General features: G+C 39.7%; 3 protein-coding genes across 6 annotated transcripts in view; 2 read left to right on the forward strand and 1 right to left on the reverse strand.

Annotated features, from left to right (window-relative positions):
* Window positions 1-1,350: 1,350 nt before the first annotated feature.
* ralaa (v-ral simian leukemia viral oncogene homolog Aa (ras related)) lies at window positions 1,351-10,004 on the reverse strand. 4 transcript variants are annotated; one of them, XM_050056124.1, is made up of 5 exons: window positions 9,854-10,004; window positions 7,770-8,009; window positions 7,456-7,664; window positions 7,044-7,218; window positions 1,351-5,652 (listed from the first exon to the last, which is right to left on the reverse strand). In XM_050056124.1, the coding sequence occupies exons 2-5, from the start codon at window positions 7,881-7,883 to the stop codon at window positions 5,530-5,532; spliced, it is 621 nt and encodes a 206-aa protein (XP_049912081.1). In that variant the 5' UTR covers window positions 7,884-8,009; window positions 9,854-10,004; the 3' UTR covers window positions 1,351-5,529. The 4 variants fall into 4 exon arrangements, with proteins under 4 accessions (XP_049912081.1, XP_049912082.1, XP_049912080.1 ...); XM_050056125.1 differs by having other exon boundaries at window positions 7,770-7,903; window positions 9,832-10,004; XM_050056123.1 differs by having other exon boundaries at window positions 9,832-10,004.
* Window positions 10,005-10,191: 187 nt separating this feature from the next.
* Window positions 10,192-19,419, forward strand: zgc:111976 (uncharacterized protein LOC553663 homolog). The gene is made up of 17 exons (XM_050056857.1): window positions 10,192-10,286; window positions 11,571-11,656; window positions 12,640-12,715; window positions 12,804-12,858; window positions 13,028-13,154; window positions 13,227-13,255; window positions 13,387-13,458; window positions 14,357-14,431; window positions 16,347-16,423; window positions 16,491-16,553; window positions 16,653-16,764; window positions 16,877-17,001; window positions 17,106-17,224; window positions 17,341-17,539; window positions 17,671-17,766; window positions 17,870-17,972; window positions 19,018-19,419. The coding sequence occupies exons 2-17, from the start codon at window positions 11,573-11,575 to the stop codon at window positions 19,373-19,375; spliced, it is 1,770 nt and encodes a 589-aa protein (XP_049912814.1). The 5' UTR covers window positions 10,192-10,286; window positions 11,571-11,572; the 3' UTR covers window positions 19,376-19,419.
* A 5,152-nt stretch (window positions 19,420-24,571) lies between these two features.
* Window positions 24,572-26,011, forward strand: part of si:dkey-192l18.9 (F-box/LRR-repeat protein 7) — a 36,284-nt gene continuing 34,844 nt past the window's right edge. The window contains exon 1 of the mRNA XM_050057329.1: window positions 24,572-25,004. Within this exon, the coding sequence (XP_049913286.1) occupies window positions 24,968-25,004 (37 nt within the window). The 5' untranslated portion in view covers window positions 24,572-24,967. The remainder of the gene's footprint in view (window positions 25,005-26,011) is intronic.

The raw sequence follows: 26,011 nt of genomic DNA on the forward strand, positions 1-26,011 counted from the left end.
GGGGGCAAACACTTTTTCACACAGGGCCATGTAGCTTTGGATTTTTTTCTTCCTCATTAATAAAACCCTTCATTTAAAAACTGCATTTTGTGTTTACTTGTGTTATCTTTGACTAATGTTTAAATTTGTTTGATGATCTGAAACATTTAAGTGTGGAAAACATGCAAAAAAGTAAGAAATCAGGAAGGGGGCAAACACTTTTTCACACCACTGTATATTAATATATACACCTGTTTTCATGAACATACTAATCCTATATATTCCTGACCTTTATTCAGCTTTGTTGTCCTTGTTCTTAGCTGTTCATTTCTGTGTAAGTACATTTAAAGCAATGCAAAAACCAGAGTCACATTCCTTGTATATGCACACATACTTCACCAGTAAGGCTGATTCTGATTCTGGATTGAAAACAAGCTTTTACGTTGCCAGTTGATTTCACTCTAATCAAAAATTTGTCATCAGTACTCTCCATTACATCACATCCATCACTAAATGCTATCACTGCCATAAACCAGCACACAGCAACTGCAACATATCTGAGTGTGCTATAGTAAATCAATACTTCCCTTGTCCTTGTCCTCCTCCATGACATTGGCATAACCGACCTTTAGGAGGAGCACACATGCAGCAAAAAGAATCAGAGCGATTGTGTAAACACAGAGACATGGGCTGAGCCACGCGGCCTGCACTTGCACATAGATAATATAGTGCCACCAGAACAAATGATGCCTTAAAACCACCTATAAACATGAGAAATTAAAGGTAAAGCCATGATAAAAAGTGCTGACATTGCGCCAGACTGTCATGGTGAAAAGGGAGCCGAGCCAGAAGCCAAAGCTCTCATATAACCAGTCTATCTACGTCCCAACCCTAACCCTACCCTTTGAGTAGTCAACGAAAGAATGAGATTGCAGATACAAGCGGCTGAATTAAGTTTTATTCATAGGGTGGCTGGGCTCAGCGTTAGTGACAGGGTGAGGAGCTCAGGCTCGGAGAAGAGCAGCTGCTCCTTCACATGTAAAGGGGTCAGTTGAGGTGGTTCAGGCAACAGATAAGGATGCCTCCTGGGCTGGTCCCGTTAGAGGTTTTCCAGGCATGTCCAACTGGTAGGAGGCCCGGGGCAGACCCAGGACACGCTAGAGGGATTATATAGCTCATCTGGCCTGGGAAGACCTCGGGGTCCTCCAGGAGGAGCTGGAAAATGTTGCTGGGAGAAGGACGACGCTTGTATAGTGTAACTCATGGTATAAAATAATTTAAATTTAACACTGATTAATAGCAGTCACACTGTCGTAATTCAAAGCAAGACAAAAATCTTCACACAAAAAACATATGAACACATTTGGAAAATATTATTAGTAATATCCACTTTATTTGCCATTTCCAAATAACTCACAAAAAAATGAATTGAAATGTAAGCTTCACCTCTTGCATTCACAAACAGATAGGCTACATTAGTGGTTATGTTCAAAATAAGTAAACATGAAGGAAACATTTAACTGATGGCATACATACGACCATCCAATCCAAGACAAAGATATCTATTCTTTATTCCGAGGGTATTTATATAAAAGGCAAAACGAGTCATTTGAATACCCAGTAGGACAGTTTGCTCGTAGCTTTCACACAAATATCTGTTTTAGTTTCACCCCTTGAATCCTGCTGAAAATATTTGGGCCATCAAGTCTATTAAGATGACGACAAAGAAAAGTATTATGAGTGTTAAGCCAATGTTAGAGTAAGCAAGCACTATGGTGGTTACTTTAGTAGCTTCTGCAATCCTCCATGATGAAGGATGAAGACACACAGCAGGTAATGTAATGGCCGTAAGCTAAGGAAGGTATGCCATAACAGACTGTGATTTTTGCACTATATGTCAGTTTCTGCGCCTGCTGCTTTAACTTGCACTAACTCAGTTATGTTTCTGTCATGGTATGGTGTACTGGAGGTTAGCCCTTAAAACAGATTATCCCAAACTACTTTATAAGCATTCCGATCCAATGAGATCCCCACATTTTGGGTTTGAGTCACGTATCTTTAACTCTCTACTACTGTGTGCTTTTCAGTTAACAGGAAATACCACGCACATTCTTTTGCATTACTGTCTGTTTGTACAAGTTACACACTGAAATGTGACAAACAAAGCCTGTAATCAAAGCCAGCAATTCCTCAGTGTGTATGTATTAACTCAGGGAATCAATGAGACAAGTGTTTTCAAATAGAAAAACAGTTTGCAAGTGTTGGCCCCATCTACATGTATACAGATATTTTTTTTGCTTATTACTACAGATATTTTTTAAAACGTATATTTTTCTCTACATTTTGACCTCTTGTCAACACGCAAAGTTTTAGGTCACTTAAAATAACATTTTTTTACCATCTAAGGTGCAGACTTTTTGAAACTCCATATTCAGTTAACCTGAAAAAACAAAAAGTCATACAATTTTTTTGTTAAAGGGTCGACAATCCGCGTTTTAACGTGTAATCTGTAAATATGAAACACCTTCCACAAACACAAAAAATATTTGTAAACTCCAAAAACTTTTGCAAAAATAAAACAGATTTGCAAATACAAATTACACACGTAAAAAAAATGTGAATATACTTAATTTACAAAAAATGAAAAGCATTTGTGAATATCTTGCTAACATTTACAACTTCTAGCATAAATTTGTAAATCCAGTCTTTATTTGTGAATCTCAATTCTACACTTGCGGATTTGCGTTTTATGTACAGAGTCGTTTGTATATTTGCAGCTGTTACATTTTGTGAGTTTACAAATTTTTTTTGTACTTGTGGAAGTTGTTTTATATTTACAGATTACCCATTTACACCTAGCTTGTCAATCCCCTCACACGAATAATATTCAGTCAAATTTATCATAAAAGCAACATTTATAAAAATGGAGCGTTTCGGAAAAGATGACATCATCTCCTCAATTTGTGCATGCACATCGTCGCTTTGTATACAGAGCAAACACTAGAAACAACAACAATAATGTCGGACTGTCGATTTGCTTACATTTTGTTTGCACTGCTTAGTTTCACGGCTTCTTTACACTTAAACCTGCTTAAAGTTGCTGCACCACTTCATAGACAAACAGAGGCCTCCGCTACACCAAATGTTTTGTCAACATTTTTTGTCAATGGTTTAAAGTCCGCCACAAACAACTATTTTATCCGATCTCCACTAGGTGTTTTGAAAAAGAGCGTTAGCCTGCACCCTTTACTTTTACCCTTTATAACGAGAGGAGGCTGCAGTAGACGGCTAACACCAGCAGGCATTTGGGCTTTTTACCTTCAAGCGTGGACGGCAATGTTTTGTAAAACAAAGGTCGTGTGGACAAATTATTTCTTAAAACAGAGGAGTAAAAATATCAGTTTTTGAAAAGTATCTGTAAACGTGTAGACGGGGCCTTTGGGTTCAGGTTTTCTGAGCTGTGGTCAGATCTCTGAACAGCATTCAAGCCTAAATGCTTCGAGTGCACTCATTGACACTGTTTTGAATAGTTTCCAGATTTCATATTCTCTTCCTCTTTGCAATTACAACAATCACTATTTTGCATAGACTCCAGTGTTAGGCATCCTATTGGTTGAGGAAATATTTTAATGTAAATGGTGAGCTGTTGCTGTTGGCAACGCACACATCTACAGTTTAAACTGGATCAGAGAGAGTGAAGTGTGGCAACAACCTCTGGATGGCGACTTTGAAAACAACTTAAAAATATAAAATAAGTTATTTTAAATAAGTTAAAAGAAATATAAAAGAGTGGCTCAGTCATAAGAGAATGGAGGGGCAGATTTCACAGTGTGTTTTGGTCTATGCAATTTAGCTGTTGATCATGTTCTCAATGTGCCAAATTTTTTACACTGCTTCAATCACTTGCCTGTAAAATTGTCACTACATGAGCAAGAGGAAATGAACAAATCAGGTGTTTCAGTAAGATGTCACTACAGCTAAATAGCCTTACACAAAATGCAACAAAGGTAAACAAAGTAGAAACGCCAATGACCTCTAAACTCTGCACATCATTGGCAGGCTAAGATTACAGGCAAACAGGAAGGGTACGGGGGAGTATTCACATTCACAATGGACAGAGAGGCAACAGTGATGCACTGTACATGAATTACTAAATCCCTTGTTAGCTTTGCATTTCTCCCCCAGGCCATTCACAATGAAATTCTCCAGCTTCAACATTTGCCTCCATCACTTTTACAAAGATAGTTTTTACACAAACACTGCTCACTGTAGCAAGTTGTCATTCACCTCCATTAATAAGTGGGCACTTGTTTGTACTAGCTAGCGTTTTTCTTTGGTGACTGAAAGCAACTTTTTTTGGACAGGAACAACCTCACTACTATCATTCATTTTTTATATTTTAAGCCTTGAAATTCATCTACCCATTAGTTTATTCCCACTTGAGCCCCTATTAAGAAATACATTTCAGTTTAAAAAAAAAAGAGGGGACTACAAGGTTGGTGATTAAAAGTCTGAGCCAAGAAAAGCAAATAGGCTAAATAAATCTTTACATGACTGGAAGCAATTTATTTTATCAGCTTTAAGAAGTGTTTAAAAACAGCATGTACTGTAAAGGACGTAGTGTTATGGAATCGCCTTTTTATCAGAGCACCAGGGATTCCTTTATCGCAAAAAAAAAAAAAAGGCAATGTGAGGTAAAACTTCTGAAATGTTAGAATTGAAAAAGGTTCAAGTGTTGTAAAATCCCTCACAGATTTAAGGGTAATGATTAATGTTTGTGCATTAGAGAGGACTCGACAAAGTGACGCGGAGGGGAAAGAAACATTAGTGCGCTTAACTTACACTGGTTGATATGATAGAGGACAAGGAAGAAAAGAAGAGAGAAAAAAGTTTGACTCCACAGATAAAAATAAGTGTTCATAACCTTACCACGTAGTAAAACTGATGTGTAAACCAACAACTACGAATGGCATCAAATTTTCGGCTCTTAGTAACGATTCCTTCGATTAAAATGCTTCATAGATTCACCAGTGCGACGAACATTTCCTCGGTGGCACTTGATGAATTCTGGGTTGACACTATACTGCTGAGTCTGCTCACTTCCACTTCCTACCCAAGCTCCAGTTACAACTTCCCCCCCGTTTAAACCTTGGCTCTGACACTGTCATTTTCATCTTTTCTCTTCAACTGCACAGCTGTCTTGAATATATTATACACATCAAACTTTACAATGAAAAATTTTGTAACATTTCAGGGCTTAGCCTCTTGTCAAGCTTAGGCCTAAATTAAACACCATCCATTTATTACACTCTGTAATGTGGTCAGAGTAAGAGAAGAGAGAGAGAGTACATAAATTATTTGGAGTGTCAGCACATAAAAAGTTAGAGCTATAAATGGTGTATGGAGTGCCACCTTACTACTCCCTGACACATGGTCAGATGTCCTGGAAGCCAGGAACAGAAAGTCATGGTCAGGTACGGGCACAAAATAAATGCAAAAGTCTGAGAAATGTATATGTACATAAGCAGCTATCCTGCTTCTCCTTTAACACTATAAAATACAGCATCTCTCTCTAATTCTCTTGGCCAAACTTTTACTTTTCTTCTTCCCGTTCTTCTCTTTGCTGTCCTCCATTTTCCTCGCCCGGATCTCTCTCATCAGGTCAAAGAACACCTGTTTAAAAAAAAAACAAAGAGTAGGAGTTCACGTTTTCTGTTTGCTCAATGTCAACTGAGTAAAAACACACTTGTCTTTCCAGCCTACTTTTGATAAAACCAAGCCCACTTCTGCATGACGAAAGTGTGCTGCTTGACATCAAGGCCTGATGATTTGCTGCCAGCTACTGCTGCAAGTAGTGCCCTCTGCGGCACGCTGGGCGCCCTGTGAAACTGCACAGCTTGAGCTCATCAGTGGCTTTGAACGCCACTCTTGCCAAAACACAATGAGGAATTCTACCCCTTCTTATGCCTCTTCTTCGAAGATGGACGTTGATTTTCAATGCCCCTCTACCTCCTTTATGAACCGTCTTTTGTTTACATATGTCCGCCTTCCCTGTGTCAAACTGTTTGTGCTATCAGTTGCTGGGTGAATTTGAGTTGCTACAGCTGTTAAATTGAAACTTCTGATGAGCAGCTCTGTCATGGCAGTGTGGAGCACCCCGCTTAGCCACGGTTCGGCAGCACAGTGGTGATATGGGGGAAGCCAAACACTGTTCATCTTCACACACTGCCATGACAGAGCTGAGTGAAAATAAGCACAAGTTGATCTTTAACTGCCCATATTGCTATTTTCAAAGTTACTGTAGCCGTCATATTTCTCAAAGACGGACCTTCAGTGGTTGTAACAACTCAAATTCAGCCTGCACTAACCCCAGGGGGTCAGTCTTGTTAAGGCTCATTTATACTCCCTTCATGTACAAAAATAGATTCACTTCAAATGCTGTAAACGTCACTGCCCTCCTACTTCCATGCATCCTTTATGATGGAATTGATACATCCACCTGATGGCACTAGAGGACAAGACAGCGGTACCGGAGGTCGTTATAATGTACCTTTTAATGGGGGCAGCACTGTAGAAAGTGGTGGTCTATAGGGCCTTAAATACATTGCAACATAGGGACAGAGAATTCTTTTTACTACATTACCAGTTTGTTCTGTCATTTAATAATTTCGTCATCTCCTTTGGTTGTATCATGCTTGAACTACGCGACACTGCCTCCATGATCTCCAGTCATGTTGCCCTATTTTGTCCGTATCTGTAAGCTTTACGAAAACGTGCACAAATAAGCACAAAATGAATGCAGAGTATAGACAGAAGGCTACAGCTGTGTCTGTATACATACCCAACGATGAGCCCTTATTCTTTAAACTGTGGGAAGTGAGGCAGAGGGACTGGATAGGCTAGCTAGCTAGGTAGTAGCAGTCTCTTTCAATTACATTAGCTAGCAGAAGGCTGTCACAATTATCTTGCTTTAATGTCTCACAGCCCACCTATGTCATGCAGAAATGAGTTGGAAAAACGACAGATGCAGCCAGGAAAGCCTATCTTCAGCTGGTCAAACATACCTTGTCAACATTGGCACGGGTTTTGGCAGAAGTCTCCACATAGCACACGCCCCACTGCTCGGCACGTGCCTTCGCCTCATCTGCGCTCACCTGCCGTCGGTCGTCCAAATCTGACTTGTTACCAACCAAGAGAAAGGGCACATTCTCATCCTCCTTCACTCGCAGGATCTGCTCTCTGCAAAACAAAAGAAATGTCATTCAGCCATGAATTATGTAACTACATAGACTACTGCTTGCTGATGTGAATGAGGTAAAACTGTAGAAAAAACAGTTGCTTTTAATGATGTTTCAAAAAGTCAAAACAGCTTACACTGATTATGTATTTTAGCAGGGGAAAGATACCTAATGATGACTGTCATTAAATTCTAATGGATGGAAAAGCGTCTCGTCGAAATATTGTTTGCTACTGGACCTGAAGTCTACTGTTGCTGCAAATGATTCCAGTTCTGTGATGGAAAATACACAGAGGAAACCCTCGCCGCTGCGGAAGTAGTTATCTCGGATGGCTGCATAGTCCTCTTGTCCAGCTGTGTCGAGGATGTCAATCTGTACCTCCTCTCCGTCCAGCACCACTTTCTTCCTGTAGCTGTCTGCTTTGGTGGGCTCGTAGTCTTCAACAAACTATGAAGGGAAAAAAATAACTTGGTCAGCCAGAAAAGAGAAACTTTCCTCCTACTTCAACAACTTGTGAATTTTTACTTGATTTTTGTGATGCAAGTCGCTCACCTCATCATACATGAACTGGAGTGTGAGGGCTGATTTCCCCACTCCTCCACTGCCCACCATGATCACTTTGTGAAGGGCTAGAGAGTTCTGCCCTTTCGGCTTAGCAGCTGCCATGGCTCTGTGTACCAGGAGATCTGAGTGTCAAAGGTAGAAAGTTCAAGGCTGAGCTGGAGGTGGAAGGAAGGATTGTGAAATGAAGACCGTAAAATCCAGCTGCAACCAAGGGCCAAATGATAATGCCTGGAGAGACATAAAAAAAGAGAAGAGAGAGAGAAGAAATCCTAAAATGTTTCATCATCATTTCTGAGACTCTAGATTCCATTTCTGCAGTTAGATTGCAGAGCCATCAATGTGTCTCAATGCAATAAAATAAAACCAGGAGAAACTGCCATTACACTATAAATGTAGTGCGAAGGATTATTCTCTGTATCTGGTTAGGGCTAGAGAGATAAAATGTGGTAATGACCACCGGTACTAGATTGATGCATTAGAAACTGCTTTATAATCAGTATTTTTTAATTCACTCCTCCCTGCAGCTATGTGTCCGCTGAGTGATTATACATTCCTTAATGTGGCTATAGTGAATACTCTGCCTTTATATGTTTTTTCTTGGCAAGGACAAAAAAGTCATAGACATAGATCTCATTACTGGAGAACATTACACTCATAGTATACAATGTGCAATAATTATTTGGGTAATTCAAACAAAAAAAAAAGATGTCTGCATGGACATTAAAGCTGAGAAAAGGCGTGCCAAAAGGTGCATTCATGGTCAGTCCTATAGATCACAGGCTATCTCCTGAATGCTAGTTTGCAGCCAACACACATGTATTTACAAATCAGTGGTAAAATACTGCTTGTGGCATTCCTAAAAAAAACTACCACATTGATGACACGGGGATTAACTACTAGTACCTCAGTACAAACAGTACCCAAATCCCACTAACCCTACAGGAACCTGCGAAAGCCATTTAGCTAAGAAATATAACTTTTTTAAAAGCTTCTGAGTAACATCTGGTAGTATTTTCCACATTTTGACAGGACTGGATAAAATCTGACATATGCCAAAGCCATTTAGTGGTCAGCTTCTCATGTTGGACAGTCCGGGAAGACTATGGGAATACCATGAAGTGCGTGTTAATGCCCTTTCCCTATCACAGGCCCACACAGACCTCTGGGGATCAGGAAGAAAGATGGGAATGCAGCCAATAGGTCATTATACAAATTAACAAGAGGGGTCCATGCACGAAAGTCAATACTACGATTTAGTACAGGATGCAATGTCCTGCTACTTTAACCATTTCAACCCCAATAGTAAGGAAGTATGTCTACTATCAAGCAGCTTTAAGTAAACATTATTACCTTTATAGGTGTGTATGTAATATTTTAATAAACGATACGTCTTTAAGACACGTCTACAATGACAACAACAAGTATCTAGGTTTCAATGACCTCAGAATTAGGTGTAACCATAATTAGGTGTGTCCTCATAACCGCTAATCATATTCATCACAAAATTGGCTCAACAACGTAATTACACTGACACGTCAAAATTACAGTGGCATGGTTTATACTGTTAGCTGACCAAGCGACAATTTCACCTTATTATTACAACAACAGACGACTATAAGCATTAATAACAACGCACAACACTCTAATAACCATGTTAACTTATTAGCAAGTTAGCTGGGGACATGTCAACAGCAGGTAAACTAGCTAGCAGGTTGACTCCAGTGGAGCGATGTGGCTAACAGGCTAACTACCCATTACCCCAGCAGGTTAACGTCACCTGAACGCTAATTAACATTTGGCGAAGTTCACCATGATGGTAGAGGCTCAAATAAACCTATTACAAGAGAATTCTTGAACATGAGACACCCAGCAACAGATGTTCGGTCGGTCCTTGCTAGCCACAGCTAGGGTGGCCACACAGGCAAAAAGGCTAGCAAGCGTTAACGAGCAGCTAATCACAACTAAATGATGCAACGAGAAAATAAAAAGAGCAAACGTGACCAGCAGCGAGCGTTACAGCAGCAGCGTTAGTGTGAAGAACATCACCTACCGGGAAATTAAATAGTGTTCACCTTAGCACGACGTTTGGCGGAGGTTGAGTTATGGTGGCAAGATGAGAAGACTCAGCTAGCTACTTGTTAGCTCATGGCTAGCTGCCTAGCTAACTCCAGAGACTTAGCAGCAGACTGACTGCACGTCCTGTGGGCTTGGCTCCGTCTGACAACGCCCGCCCGCCTGGGAGAACCACACTACACTCTGTTTGACTTTCTGTGTCAATGTAAAGCCACTTTGTCACTAAAAAAACACCACCTAACAGCTATAAATAACATGATCATTTTAAAGATATTTTGCTTCGTGCGTGAACATAAAATACAGATTAAGGGCAGAGGATTGAACATGCAAGATAATGGACTAATTAGATAATCTGCATAAGTGTCAGCACCTTTGTTCAGGTGGCGACCCTTTGTCAAGTCAGCAGGAGTGAAACAGACTTTCAGGAGCCAGGTATTGTTGGTTTGAAGTTGTTTTTATTTTATTTTACATAAATGAGTTAGTGCATTAAACATTTATATCCAAACACAAAGATAATTGGTTATTAGTAACCCAAACATGGGTGTATTGTGAGGTAATGGGCTCCTGGGCACAGATATGCAAAAGGCCCCACCACCTTGTCTACATAGAAGGAACACACTAAGACTTAGTGGTGTTTTTTTATCTAATATTGTTGTTTTGCACGTCTTTGCAGTCGTTTTTTGTGGTTTTGTGTGTCTGTGATAATTGTGTGTGTGGTAAATGTGTGTCTCTGTGTGTCTTTAAAGGTAATTTTGAATTTTTTTTGGTTGTCTTGTGTCTCTTTTTGGTTGTTTTTCCCCTTTTTATAATCATTTTGTGCCTGTGGTAATTTTGTGTGTGGTAAGTTTGCATCTCTCTGTAGTAGTCTGTGTCTCTGTGAGGTAATGTTATGTCTTTTCTAACAGTTTTTTGTCTCTTTCTGGTTGTTTTTTCCTTTTTTTTGTAAAATTTTTGTCTCTTAGTGGTTGTTTTGCACCTTTTTGTGGTTATTTTGTGTCTTTTTACAGTTCCTTTGTACCACTTTGTGGTCTTTTTGTGTCTCTTTGTTGTTGTTTTATCCATTTTTGTAGTCTCTTGTGGTTGTTTTGTCCTTTTTGTAGTTTCTTTGTGGTTGTTTTGCACCTTTTGCAGTTATTTTGTGACTTTTTGCAGTTCCTTTGCACCTCTTTGGGGTCTTTTTGTGTCTCTTTGTGGTCATCTTGAGCCTCTTCTCTGGTTGGTACCAAGGTAAATATAAAAGAAGAAAAGGTCATGACATCAGTGACAGTGTTGCATGATGCTGACGTTTTATCTAAATATGCACATTCCTTTTTTGTTACTAGTCTCCAAACAGATCATGGCTCTGTCCAGCAGCTGCATCACACGCCCCTGTTTGGTCCAAGATAACTAACATTACATCATGATACATAAACAAACAAGACAAGTCAGACCTATTATCACTGATCAGGCTCTGATTTTTCTTATTATTTTGACTGGACTTAATGATATATTATATTTTCCTTGGTTGGTACGTGTTAATTTAAGTGACATTTTGCAGGTGAAGGCCAGAGAGGGTCCCGACACTTTGGGCCCCTGTGCCTGCTTGGCCTGCTCTGTAATACATCCATGATATATTTTTAAATGCCCAAAATTTGAAGAATAAGCTGTTACAAATTTAAGGGTGTGGATGTTGTAGTTTGAGTGTTATGACTGTCATTCTTTTCTCCTCTTTTGAAGTGATGAAGTCCATAATCTCTGACCTACACTTGAAGTTTGCAGAGAAGACATGGAATGAAACCTTTCAGCTTGTAAGAAGATGCATGGTAAGACAAGTAAACGCCTTTGTTTTCATCGGCATGTTAGTTTTAGCTCCCCCTTTTTTACATATGCATATTAGCTCTATGCAGAGAAACATGAAGTGTCCTTAACTAAAAGTTGTAAGACTTGTTACTGGATGGCTTTCTAATATGATGATGTGCTGCAGATCAGGGACTGGTGTGGTCATGCACTGAGAATGAGCTCATCTATCCCGGAACACACAAGTCTTTGTTGTTGCATCAGTTTGTGCATTGACGGTTATTTGGATTCCCTTCAACAACATGGCATAATATGTGTAGTGAGCCTTTCTGAAACAAAACAAAGTAGTTTTTTTAGGTTGCCTTGTGGGCCTGGGCTTTGTTTCTTGTAAACACTGTCTCATTTGGCGGGGCAGTCACTATCTGTTCTTTGGAAGAAGCTCCACTTGCAGATGTATATCATTTGAGTGTAGGTTTAGGGCCAAACATGCAAAGCCTCACAGATTCTGGTGTCTCTTACACTCAAGTGTTTTTAGCACTTCTATACTAACTTGTACGCCGAGGCTGTGAGTGGGTGTGTTAGTTTTCTTAAGATTTGTCATGGGTGGAGCAGCAGGGTAGATAATACTTTTTGGATTAATACAAAGTGGAGCTTGGCAGTGGTCAGTCTCTGGAGTCTGGTAAAGAAACTTGATTACTTGGTGGTCTGAAGTGATGTGTGGTCCAAAGGGATAAGGCAGCTGGGAATAGTCATGCAGTTTCCTGCCAGCAGTGATGCTGAAGGGGACTTTTATAGTACCAGGCATCTCAGAAACAAAGCACTGAACGCAATGCACATTGTAGTTTTTAAAAACATACCCATCCCAAAGTGTAAAGCATCCAAATGTCAACATTTCTCTTTGCGATGGTGTCATGGGATGGGCTGGGAGGACCAAAGAGTGTTTACACAAGAATGACACTGACACACAACTGCTCCATTGTTGTTTTTTTTCTTCCCTTTGTCCCTCTAGGAAAAACCCAAAGATGAGTCCAAACACTACGAGCCACTTGTTAGATCTCTGGAGAGGCTTCAGGAAGTGTTTAATGGTAAACAAACAGTATGCTAATGACTCCATATATATCTTAGTACATGTATGTCACTTTAACTGTAAGTAAGCCAGCTTGTTTGTTTCAGTGTCCTCTATGAACACCATGAGGTCTCGTCTGGAAATGATCGCCAGTCAACAAGGGTAGAGAGTCAGCTTGTGATATTTGACATCACAGCCCAACAATATCTTTATTTTTTGTTAATCAAATTTTTTTTAAATTAACAAGATCCTCATTACAGGGCTTAATTTCTCTTGTAATATAATGTGGTGGTACAAATATCCTTCCATATTCCCACTCTGTCACCCCTAGAATGGGCTTTCACATCACCGAGGCCACGTGCTACCTGACAGCCGATTTGTTCTACCTGGAGGTGGTGTTGCTGCCGTGTGGCGGGGTGGAGGAAGTGAAAGTAGCCCCACATGGAGGATCCCCTGTGGTAAGTGGATTACATCTCCAGTCACATTACTCTGTATGCTCTGTGTGATAATAAAATGAAATTGTCTTGCAGCCCAGTGAGTCCCTTCTTCAGCTGCTGAGGTAAGCGTTGGAGTGATGATAAATTTTAAATGTTGACATTTTGCTTGCGAGATTAAGATGACGGGGCTGTTTCAGTGATTACCTGAAGATAAATTGCTTTAGATGCTGATAGAACTGTTCTTTTGGCACAGGTCAAAAGAATTTGCTGAGTTCTCCATGAAGCTGGCAGGACTGGTCAACCAGTACAACATCCCAGGAGACAAGTACCTACTCTTAAAGGGACAGTTCACCCTAAAATCAAAAACACATATTTCTCCTCTTACCTGTAGTGGTATTTATCAGTCTAGATAGTTTTGGTGTGAGTTTCTGAGTGTTGCCGATATTGGCTGTAGAGGTGTCTGACTTCTCTCCAGTATAATGGAACTAGATGGTACTCGGCTTGTGGTGCTCAAAACACTGAAAGTTTTTTTGAAAAACTCAACAGCAATGTCTCTTTCCAGAAATCATGACCGGTTACTCAAGATAATCCACAGACCTTGTTGTGAGCAGTTTCATATAGGAGCTATTTTTGGTCTACCGAACTGCACCTGCCAACTGAATCACCATGCAGAAGGAAGCGTGCATCTACTGTTAGTTCACCTAGCACCACTGAGCTAGCTAACGTCACAGCTCAGCCAAGGAGGACACCATAAATGTTTACATTTTGCACTGTCACAAGCACAAACCTTTCATCCATGAGTAGATGCACTCTTCCTTCCACGCCCTATAGAGTATGGGGGTGTAGTTAAGTAGAAAAAATATAGTTCCTACATGAAACTGCTCACAACAAGGTCTGTGGATTATCTTCACTAACTGGGTCATGATTTCTGGAAAGAGACATTGCTGTTGAGTTTCTCAAATGTATTTTTTGGCACTTTGAGCACCACAAGCTGAGTGCCATCTAGCTCCATTATATTGGAGAGAAGGCGAACATCTCTATGGCTGATATCTCCAACACTCAGTGACTCTCACCAGAACAATCTAGACTGCTATAAAGCACAACAGCTAAGAGGCAAAATATGTATTTTGATTTTGGGGTGAACTGTCTCTTAAAAATACTTTTAAACCTTTATAATTGTAGGTCTTTTGCAGTCATTTAACCATTTGTCTTTTTTGTTTCAGTGAAAACAAATTAAAATTGTTTACATCTCTGCAATGCCTCGGGAAGGACTTACAGAAAATATCACAACTGCATAGGTAAGTGACATGTGATTGAATTTTATTTATCCCAAGAGAAGTTGTTGTGCAGAAGTTGCAGTACAATGTAGTAAAAGAGTCCAAATATATAGAGTTCAAACTAAGAAAATAGAACAATAAAAGTTTATCAGTAAGCTGCAAAAAACAAATGTACCACAATGTCAGAAATGTACTGTAATAATAATAATAACCTTAATCTATTAAGCGCTTTTCAAATCAGAGTTACAAAGTGCTTTACATGTCAATAATGAAAACAGACAAGACATAAAAACAACTTTTTAATGAACTGATAAAAACACTTTGGTATATAAAAACTGTGGAAATAAGAATTAACTTAAAAACTTAAAAGAGATCACTGACTCGGCCGACCTGATCCCTCAGGCAGACCGTTCCAGAGCTTCAGGGCCCTGACAGCAAAAGCTCTGTCCACTTTAGTTTTCAGCCAGGCCTCTGGAACATACAAAAGACCTCTGCCTGAGGACCTTGAAGTACGTCCTGGCATGAACGGTACTACGAGGTTGGAGATATAGCTGGGAGGGAGACAATGAAGAGCCTGAAAAGTGATCTTACAATTTATTCTGAAACATATGGGAGCCAGTGTGAAGAGACTAAAACTGGAGTGATGTGATCACAGCTCTTGGTTCTGGTTAAAAGCCTGGCAGCTGAATTCTGTACAGAAATGTAAACAGGTTAATGGCGGAGATCATAAAAATACTAACTGGTGAAGAGCAGGGTGCAAATTAAGAATGCCCAAAAACTTGTCATGCAATAATTGATTTGTCGAGATTGTAACACATTTTTTGGCATTCTTATGGTTGTTCATCATATGATAGTAACACAAATTTTGACTGATATTCAGAATCTTAACCTGATGTGTTTCCAAGTAGGTTTTCACATACAAAGAATTTGCTTTGGTGCATAACATAAACACAGTGAGGGGGAAATGAAACTAAGAATGAAAACAAGCGTTGCAAAAATCGAGAAATATACATTTAGAATCGAATGAAATTATAATAAAAATATGAAAAAATGAAGAGTATCACAATACAAGTACAATATGTCTGAATTAAAATGAAAGAGCTTTTGCCATTCTTAGAGGTGGTAATTTGTGCAGAACACACATTCAAATTTGGCCCCTCCTATCAGGCTCAACTGCACGCTGCCCCTACCCCTCTCGGCAGTTGGGTGTTACACAAAATGATTCAAAGCTCAATCCTCACACTACATCAAGCCATATATTAGCTAAACGTAAAGTTATTTGCATCGGTTGATAGTCGGAATTAGCCTCCACAACAAACTACATAGGAATTACAGTTGTTGTAATGGAAAAGTTGATAAATTAGCAAACTAGCACAAGCTAACCGGCCTGTATTTGGGATTTACCTGTCCAACAGAAAGCAGGCCAACTCCACGTCGCTGTACATCCCGAGCCTCTCCTTCAATGCTCGAAAGCGGGCGAAAGCCACCCCGATATTCACACAGGTTTTGGCCCGTGCTTTATCGGCTCGGCGTTTTGCCTCACTCACATTGAATTTCCTTTTCTTTGTGGGTACGTCTGTATCCGCCATTTCTCCCGGGTGTACGGAGCCCGGAGGTTCGGAAGAAGGCTTCACAGAGGAGGTTCAGGCAAGGTTCGCGCTGGTGCACGCTCGGACACACTCGGGCACGGCACCTGCGCTCTCTCATTGGCTGGGGAAATCTCCGCCCAGAAGCGGTCCGAGCTCACAAAAACATCAACATACAGTTAAAGGGCAGGAGCTCTGCAAACAGAGTCACCACCACACATGAGTAGAAGCCCATAGGTGATGATTAAGCAGGATTTCATTTGTATATGTCTACATTTTGTTTTGTTTGAAAATCCTCCAGATCCTACCTTTAATACTTTTTTGAATCTGCACTGCTTTTGTGCTTTCAGGGTGCCGGAGGACTCTGACCCCGAGATGGACGTGATTAACAATGGCAGGATTGGGCTTCTGATAGCTGGAAAAGAAGGTACGTAAATTAAAGTTAAGTTATGCATCTATATTTTCTTCAATTAATATTTAATTCATCACTCTAGATTGCCCCCTGACGATCCAGTTCTATATCACCCCAACTGATGAAATGAAGACCTCAGATTTAAGTAAGATGTCGAAGCTCCTGCCACAAACAAGGCACATTCCTACATGTCAGGTCTTCAAAAGTGCCTGCTGTCCTTTTTAAAAGCTCTTGTTTTTCAAAGAAATGATCGATACAGAGAGAGTCATCCAGGCAGCCCAGGTGACTGTAGGTGTCAGCGATGCGACCCACAAGCTTCAGATGGCATCTGTGCTCCCGCAGCTGGACCCCCAGGGGTAACATGTCACCGTTTAATCTCTCACTCAGCAGGATACCAATCATTTTACACCCCACAGTGAATGTGAATGTCAGTGCCAGTGGTGTTGATTTAGTAATGTCCTGTGGCAGTTCTCCTGTGTTCCTGCCGTTAAGTGAGGCGCCACATGAGTCGCTGCCTGCCTGCTTTCTCCTCAAACTGCAGCCGGCCATACCAATGATGTCGTCTTTTGTAAACAAGTTCAAACAAACTACAGGTCAGAGTAAAGATTAGACTTTTAAAAAGTTTTCTATTTGGAAGAAGAGCCCAAAAGCATCACCCCATCTCATGCTCTCTTGTTCCTCCTCTGCGGTTTCATAGATGTGGCCATACCAGACGTTGACCTGCAGTGGGCACCATTACCCCAACTTCTGATGAGACGCTCAAGTGCAAACAGCCATGGGGAGACATTAGATGAGGAGGATACTGCTTTTACAGTGGTATGTGGTCAGCACATTTTAAAGCTCACTGCAAAAGGTCATTTCAAGCTGAATTATTATACAAGCCTTCAGATGTACAGCATGGCATAAAAGGAATCAGTACTTCTTCTGTGCAGCCTCTTCCTGGTGGTGTGATGCACAGTTACATCCTCCCCGGAGCTGCATGGGAGGTGCCTGCTCAGAGAGGGACTGTCATGGACAGTATTCCCTTCACCCACCCTGCCCACATCCCGGGCCTGCTGGAGCTGCTTCGACATCAGTGTGCCATCAACACCCTGCTGAGGAGCTGCTTCACCTCTCAGTGTGCTGGAACAGGTAGGACGATTTTTTCACATCACACAAATCAGTTAGAATAGACAGAGACATTCATGCAAAGTCAGCAGGACTATTTTTAAACATTAATTAGTGAGTTATGTGATGGTTTATTGATTTGATTCTGCTATCAGGTTCAGTTTGTGACCTGCACTTTGAAGTCCGTCCAGAGACTGAGACCAGTTTTTCTGTGACCTTCCACCGACCTGACACTGACTCCCTCGCTGTTTGTGAGCACTTGCCACAGAATACTACTTTTATCTGATTAGTTTGGATCCTTTTTACCCATAGTGTGTGTACTTTTAATTTATATATTTATTTTTTTGGCCACAGTGCTGGTGAATGTACCCAATGCTCGTGAGATCATCTGCACTTTGTTCGGAGCAGGAATAAAGGATCCCTGTACAGATGAATACCTCTCCAATGTCATGAGAAGGTATGGCTTCAAGCTTGTATCAACCCTTTATTTCCCTCCAGTGTGAGATTATTTTGGATTGAGTTTGACACAAGATCAATATGTAAAATGTTAACTGTAACTTTTGTGTTTTTCAACCTGTTTCCCCACGATTGTGTCTAAGTGACTAATGGAGACAACAATTTTCGAAATTGGTACAGCATTGAGCAAGACAACAGGCTGCAATGTGACCACTCAGGGCATTCTGTGCATCGTCAGTTTGCGTTCACTAAAAATGCTGTTTTTGTCACTGACAGGCTCAGATTGTTGCAAGTGTCTGACAACATTATAGAAAGGATCCCTACAGGGATAGACCTTTTTGTTATAAAGTAAGAACCTTTTTTCTTCACCTGGAACTGCCCCAAAATCGCTTTTGCCTAACCCACCAGACTACATTTAAATTAACTTGATTTTAGCATGTATAGAGCCAATATATTTTTGCATATTACTGGGGGTATTAAAGGACTATTTCAACCAAACCAGAGTTTGTGATTGTTGGAACAGTGAAAAGATGAACCAAGATAGTTTTTGTAAGTTTTTATTTTGTTTTTGTTGACTTTGAATTAAGTGTTTTTATGATGATTAAATTGCTTTTTATTTAAATGAAGCCTGGTGGGTTTGGCCATAGCAATCTAAGGGCTGTTTCTGGATAAAGAAAAATTATCATACTTTTTAATCAGAAGCTCTATCTCTGTAGGGATCCTTTTCACGATGTTGTTGGACACTCAGAAAAACAATCTGAGCCTGTCAGTGGCATAAACAAGCACTTAGTGGACGTAAATTGACGGTGCACAAATGTCCTGAGTGGTTATTTTGCAGCCTGTTTTGTGGCTGCCAGCTGCAGCAGTCTCACTCAATACTGGAACAATTTCAAAAATTGTTGTTGTTACCATTATGCACTTAGACACATAAATAAGGGAAAATAGGGTCCAGGTTGAAAATGACTTAAGTAACCCATTAAGAGTGTGGAAAGCTGACATCTTTGCATTTTGGCCTCAGCCTGATCTTTTCTGTTACTGTGCCTCAGGTTCATGTCCGTTCCCGTGACCTTGAGGACATTATACTGCAAGCTAGAGGAGATCACCTCTGCCCCACATTCTCCCAGCCATCTGGCCACCACAGAGGCTGAAAATGACCACTCGGCGCCCTCGAGCACCGCTGTGACTGACACCAATGGCGCCTTGACCACGTACTCCCATAGTGCAGCTGTGCCAGAAGACAGCTTCAGTGTTGCTGGTTCGGCCTGCTGTGCCATATCTGTTGCCAAATCTGAGCTCCTTCCTGAAATAAACTCAAGTCCTGTTGTCAACCCTTACCCGTTCACTGCTGTGGGTGTGTTTTCACACTGGATGACTAATGATGGCCAACTGTCAGAGCTGATCTGAGACTGTATGTTTACATGTGATGACCTAAAGGTTAAAATGTGTCATTTTTTAAGAGTTAAATAAATGTTTTGGCAAAATAACATCACCATTAAACATGTCATTTGTAATTTGCATCTGGTCATTTTCTCTCAGCTAGAGATGCTGTGTCACTGCAGCAGTTAAAGTTAATCCAGTTAGTGTATGATAACATCCATCTCCTGCAGAGAGCTACAGCGTTTCTTACGTTGCATTCCAGTGTGGCAGAGATTGCTGCCTGTAAAGGTTTGAGGTTTGGCATTTGACCTCCCTCAGACAGCCAAGAGCCCAGTTGATTGGTACCATGTGAGCCAATCAAACATTGTTAAAGTGCATTCTTGATGGCTCGTAAGAGTAAAGCAGAGATGAACACATTGAAATAAGAAATGCTGGTTGCATAAATAATATCAAGGGTAGGGCTTGATTAAATATTACAGATCACACTTAGTCATTTTTCCCCCTCTTAAAACTACATTTTAGTGCAATAAATGAATTACAGTTGGTGTGAAAGTGTAGGAGTTCAATACCTTTGTGGAATGGAAACTCCACAGTCTGAAATATCTTAGTTTTCCTGGGTGCCGGCCAGGACAGCTACCAATAAAGCACACATATACTATCAGACATATTTTGCCATACAATGCAAAGAAGCAAAATATGCATACAGAAAGCTCCATCGTGCTGTTTGCACAAAGAAAAACAGAGTACTCTTTCTAAGGTGTGCAGCTTTCTTGAGTTTTCCCCTGGATACATGGATAGTTTACTGAATGGGCCTATCAGGCACAAGGGCCTAAAGTACCAGAGACCCCCCCCCCCCCCGGTCTTCACCCACATAATGTCAGACAAATGAACAAGTACTGACCAGGAAGGGACGCAAAAAGACCACAACGAGATTAGAGATTAGAAGGAACTGCAAAGTGACACAAATTTACTCCAAAAGGGGCAAAAAACAAACAACCACAAAGAAACAAAGCAACCAAAATAGGACAAAAAATTCCTCAGAGCAAACATTCACTACATAAAGGGGCAAAACAACCAGAGAGAAAAAAAATGACTGCAAAGAGACCCAAAACAACTACAGAGACAAAAAAGACACACAATGACTTCAAAGAAAGAGAAAACAACTACAAAGACACAAACTGCCTCAGAGACACAAAATGTCTAACAAAAGAAAAGAAAATGGCCACAAAGAGATGCAAAAGAACTTCAAAGAGACACAAGATTATTTCAAAGTAAATTAACTACAAAAAGGGACAAAACAACCACCACAACAACAACATGTCCAGAAAAGAACCAAAATGATCACAGACTCAAAAAGACCACAAAGAGATGTAAAAACAAACCCTCAGAGATACAAAATTACTTCAAAGTAAAAGAACTACAAAAAGTGGGTTAACAACCAACCTATGACCAAAAAAGACACAAAATTACTAAAAGAAGGGGCAAAACAACCCGAAAGAGACACAAAATGGCTCCAAAGAAACACAACATGACAACAAAGAGACACACAACAAAATGTCCAGAAAAGAAACAAAATTATCACAAAGAGACTCAAAAAGACCACAAAAAGATGCAAAAAAAAACAAACCCTCAGACATACAAAATTACTTCAAAGTAAAAGAACTACAAAAAGTGGGTAAACAACTGACCAATGACCAAAAAAGACACAAATTTACTAAAAGAAGGGGCAAAACAACCTGAAAGAGACACAAATGACTTCAAACAGCCAGAAAAGATGCAAAATGACCTCAAAGAAACACAAAACGACAACAAAGTAACACACAACTGCCTCAGAGGCACAAAATGTCTAAAAAAGAAACAAAATGACCAAAGCGACACAAACAGACCAGTAAGAGATGCAAAAGAACTTCAAAGACACACAGGATGACTTCAGTAACTACAAAAAGGGGCAAAACAACCCAAAGGAGACACAAAATGGCTCCAAAGAAACACAACACGACCACAAAGAGACACACAACTGCCTCAGAGACACAAAATGTCCAAAAAAGAAACAAAATTATCACAGAGACTCAAAAAGAGATGCAAAAAACCTGACACAAAATTACTTCAAAGTAAAAGAACTACAAAAAGTGGGTAAACAACAAACCAATGACCAAAAAAGACACAAAATTACTAAATGAAGGGGCAAAACAACGTGAAAGAGACACAAATAACTTCAGAGACCAAAAAAAAACAGCCAGAAAAGATGCAAAATGACTTCAAAGAAACACAAAACAACGACAGAGAGACACACAACTGCCTCAGAGACACAAAATGTCTAAAAAAAAAAAAAAGAAACACAATGACCACAAGGAGACTCAAAAAGAGATGCAAAAGAACATCAGAGACACAAAATTACTTCAAAGTAAAGTAACCACAAAAAGGGGCAAAACAATCCAAAAGAGATACAAAATGGCTCGTAAGAAACACAACACAACTACAAAGAGACACACAACTGCCACAGAGACACAAAATGTCCAAAAGTGATACAAAATTATCACAGACACTCAAGAGAACTGCAAAGAGACACAAAATAAAGACACACAACTGCCTCAGAGACACAAAATGTCTAAAAGGGAAACAAAATGACCACAAAGAGACTCAAAAAGAGATGCAAAAGAACTTCAAAGAGACATAAAATTACTTCAAAGTAAAGTAACCAAAAGAGATACAAAAATGACTTCAAAGAAACACAAAACAACTACAAAGAGACACACAACTGCCTCAGAAACATAAGATGTCCAAAAACAGAATTAAAATGATCACAAAGAGATACAAAGCCACACAAAGATGCACGGCGCCAGCAAAGAGATACAAAATGACCACACACAACATTACTACAAAGAGAAGCAAAACAACAACAACTAAGAAGAGGTAAAATCACAACAAGGTTTGTGTGTCTTGCTTCTATGTAGCAGAGGTGGTGGGGCCTTTAACATGTCTATGCCCAGGGACCCACTGACTCATAATCCGCCCATGCTTGGACACAAGAGATAGCTTTAAACTAGCACTGTCTCCTCTATAAATTTACTTTTAATGCTGTGTTTGTGTAGAGTTAAACTTACGCCAAACTCTATTTTAAATCTTCAAATTGGCAGAATATGTGCCTATATGGAAACAAACAAACACACCCACAAATCATCTACAGAAGATTAACTTTTACTGTCTGCTCAGTTTAAGTTAAAGCATTTTCCATTGTGTTATAACAAGAGAAAAGTAACCCTTGATCTTTTCATGAATAGTATATTTGAGATCAAATGAAAGATTATTAACTTGTGTATCTAATTAGTCAGTATAGACTAAAATATCCCGTCATCTTCAGTGGATCTGTCGGTTGTGTGCATTTAGAAAGGAATTTCAACATGTATCCAGAATAATAAGTCGCCTGTCAACGGCAGACAACTGGTTTTGTCCTGAGAGTTTACTTCTGGATATCCGATGACCTGTGTGGCTGCTATTCATAGACACATTCCCACATGTGTGGTTAAACCATTCTCTTCTTTCAGCAGGCCTATATCCTCAGAATATTTAGGAGATTATGTGTCCTCAGTTCTGATTGGCTGAACCTCTTAAAGTCACACCTGTGGTGATGACATAATGCTTTAATATTAATGAGCTACATAAGAGAAAATAACTTCATGGGGCTGCGACTGCTTCTATTATAGACCATGAGGGTGTTATTCCAGTGGTGGAAGTACATTTACTCAAGTACTGTACTTAAGTACAATTCTGAGGCACTTGTACTTGAGTATTTACATTATCTGCTACTTTATAATCTATTTGTACTCCACTTCAGGGGCAGATATTATACTTTTCATTCCACTGTTTGGTGAAGTTAATTAATAGTTACTTTGAAGATTCACATTAATTACACAAAATCCAATTACAAATCAGTGATGATGTATTAATATAGGTAAAGTTAAGGAAAAACTTTAGAGAATCCAGGGGGATGTTAAAGGCTAAATTGCAGTATATAAAGTAAATAATATTATTAAGTAATGCATCAATGATTATAATTCACATGGGCAGATTATGAGACAGTGGACCCCTGAGCACAGATATGCAAAAGGCCCCACCACCTCTGCTACACAGGAGCCAGAAACACAGACTTTGTGGTGGTTTTGTCTCTTTTTGTTGTTGTTTCAATCTCTTTGTAGTTGTTCTGCATCTTTTTGTGGTTTTGTGTTTCTTTGACATCATTTTGTGTATTTTTTTTATGTTTTGTGTCTCTTTTAGGTTATTTTTGGTCTCTCGTTGTGGTTGTTTTGTCCCTTTTTGTTGTCATTTTGTGTCTTTCAGGTCATTTTGTGTGTCTTTGAAATCATTGTATGTCTCTTTAGGGTCATTTTGTGTCTCTTGGCAGTTGTTTGGTCACTTTTTATAGTTATTTTGTGTGTCTTTTGGGTCATTTTATGTCTCTTTGTGGTTGTTTTGTCCCTTTTTGTAATTATTTTGGGTTTTTGAAGTCATTTTGTGTCTCTTTAGGGTCATTTTATGTCTCTTGGCAGCTGTTTGATCACTTTTTGTAGTTATTTTGTGTGTCTTTTAGGTCATTTTATGGCTCTTTGGCTCTATGTGGTTGTTTTGTCGTTCTTTGTTGTTGTTTTGTGTCTGTTTAAAGTCCTTTTTATTCTCTAATGTAATTTTTTGCCTCTTAGGTCATTTTGTGTCCTTGGAGTCATTTTGTGTCTCTCTGTGATTGTCTTGCCACTTGTTGTTATTTTGTGTTTCTCTGAGATCCTTTTTCATCTTTGATCTCGTTTTGTGTCTTTTTTTGGTCATATTTTAACTCTTTGAGGTCATTTTGTGGGTTTGTGGGCCTGTGCCCGGTAGCCTCCTTCAGTAATCCACCCATTATAATCCATAAATATAATGTAGCCTCCATTATTTTGAAATTAGCCCTTTCTGCACAATGACTTATTTTGCTTTTGGTGCTTTAAGTAGCCTACATTTTGATTCTATCACTTTTGTACTTCAGTAAAAAAAATGTAATTCATGCCTTTTACTTTTACCCAAGAATTTCTACACTGTGGCACTGCTACTTTTATTCAAGATCTGAGTAACTTCTTCCACCAGTGTTTGTGAGTCACAGTCAGTCTTTGGCTTATCTTTCTTTAAATATCCACATCTCCCTCCCTGGTCTGCGGTCTCTTTAAATCCAGATCCAGCGGAGGAGAGCTGGGAGTCCTCACTAACTTGTCTGGCCGCTATGATTGCCCGCACTCAGCCTGATAAACAGCTGCTTACCATTTAGGGCACTTCACAAAACTTTTCTCCTAACTCCTCGAATCTGGGATTTTTTTTTCCTTCCTTTCTGCGTTCACCGCTCTTTGTCTGTGGATGTTTCAGATATAGAAAGTCTGCACCGCTGGAAGAAGCTCGAGTCTGGACTCTAGGTTTGCGTAATGCTGAGGCGTCCTCTGTTCAACATCTGGATTAACTATTTGGAGTCAGAGCTAGCGGCCCTGCACAAAACTCTTGAGTGTCTCGCCTATCTTTGTGGAAAGACTGCCCTTTTCTCTGGAATTTAACCTCCTTTTGATACACCGGGTTTTGCGCATAGATTATGTATTCTTTAAAATGGGTGCGAACAATGGAAAACAGTATGGAAGCGAGGGTAAGTGCTCTTATTACCACTCTGAGACACGTTTTATTTGAATACCACTGAGAAGAAAGTATTTTTAAATCAAACTAGACTCCACAAAGGCTGCCATGTTACCGCTATCTGCTACAGTTTACCTCATAAACTATACACAGGAACAATGCACAGCTTCTTTTAGGATCCTTGGGTTTGTCCCTTAGAAGTAACCTAGCTTCAAACTAGCACTATTCCCTCTATATCTTTCATCTTCTTACACTAAGTGTTCTCTGTCTGTGTGTAGAGTTGTGCCAAACTCCATTTAGAAATCTTTAAACTGTGAGAATACATGCTCATATGGAGCTGCTGGCAACGTTTGGCTCCATATTACCCACTTTTTCATACTTTTTAAAGATGTGCAACGTTTATATTCCTCATATAAGATACATAGTGACATCTGGTGGTCATATTTTAAACACTTGCAGAAGTTCAAACAAAAAATAAGCCACGTCTGGATTTTTTTATCCAAATTTTCTCCAGAAAATTAACTTTTATAGTCTGTCTAGCTTCAGTTACAGCCATTTTACATCCTATTCTATTAAAAATGTAGGAGGCAACATGTGCTATAAGTTGCATAGGTGCTATTTGACATGCACATATTTAAGTTAGTAGCAAAGGTGATATTTCAGACCAGCCATACAGTCAGGTTAAATCAACCACCACCTCACATAATCACTCAAAAACAGCTGACTTAGCAGGGCAGTGAGTTCATCAGACAACAGCAAGTAGCATAATTTATTGCAGATTTTTAAAGGAGTGTATTCCTGCAGGATTCGTGGAGGTGGGTCAAAGGACAAGAGTGTTTGGGCATGTGGGCACTTAGTCACTCTTATCTTGATGGGAGCCAGTTCCACAGATTTTTGTGCAAAATCCCTTAAAGTGTTTGCTATGTGATTTGGCAGCCATTTTGTGCATATTGGTCAATGTCATATGATTCTTATGTACAAAAATGTGTAGAAGACACCTTGGAAATAGCTATTTCAATG

The sequence above is a fragment of the Epinephelus moara genome, chromosome 11 (genome assembly GCF_006386435.1).
Source record: "Epinephelus moara isolate mb chromosome 11, YSFRI_EMoa_1.0, whole genome shotgun sequence".
In the NCBI taxonomy this organism is placed as follows: Eukaryota; Metazoa; Chordata; class Actinopteri; order Perciformes; family Serranidae; genus Epinephelus; species Epinephelus moara.

What these genes read in the sequence shown, in the direction of transcription:
- ralaa (XM_050056124.1), bottom strand. Translation starts at nt 7,883, where the DNA reads ATGGCAGCTGCTAAGCCGAAAGGGCAGAACTCTCTAGCCCTTCACAAA. An exon ending in GCAGCAACAGTAGACTTCAG is followed by an intron (nt 7,219 to 7,455) that starts GTCCAGTAGCAA and finishes TTTGTTTTGCAG; the next exon opens with AGAGCAGATCCTGCGAGTGA. An exon ending in CCCGTGCCAATGTTGACAAG is followed by an intron (nt 5,653 to 7,043) that starts GTATGTTTGACC and finishes TTTTTTAAACAG; the next exon opens with GTGTTCTTTGACCTGATGAG.
- zgc:111976 (XM_050056857.1), top strand. Translation starts at nt 11,573, where the DNA reads ATGAAGTCCATAATCTCTGACCTACACTTGAAGTTTGCAGAGAAGACA. An exon ending in AGCTTGTAAGAAGATGCATG is followed by an intron (nt 11,657 to 12,639) that starts GTAAGACAAGTA and finishes TTGTCCCTCTAG; the next exon opens with GAAAAACCCAAAGATGAGTC. An exon ending in ATGATCGCCAGTCAACAAGG is followed by an intron (nt 12,859 to 13,027) that starts GTAGAGAGTCAG and finishes TGTCACCCCTAG; the next exon opens with AATGGGCTTTCACATCACCG.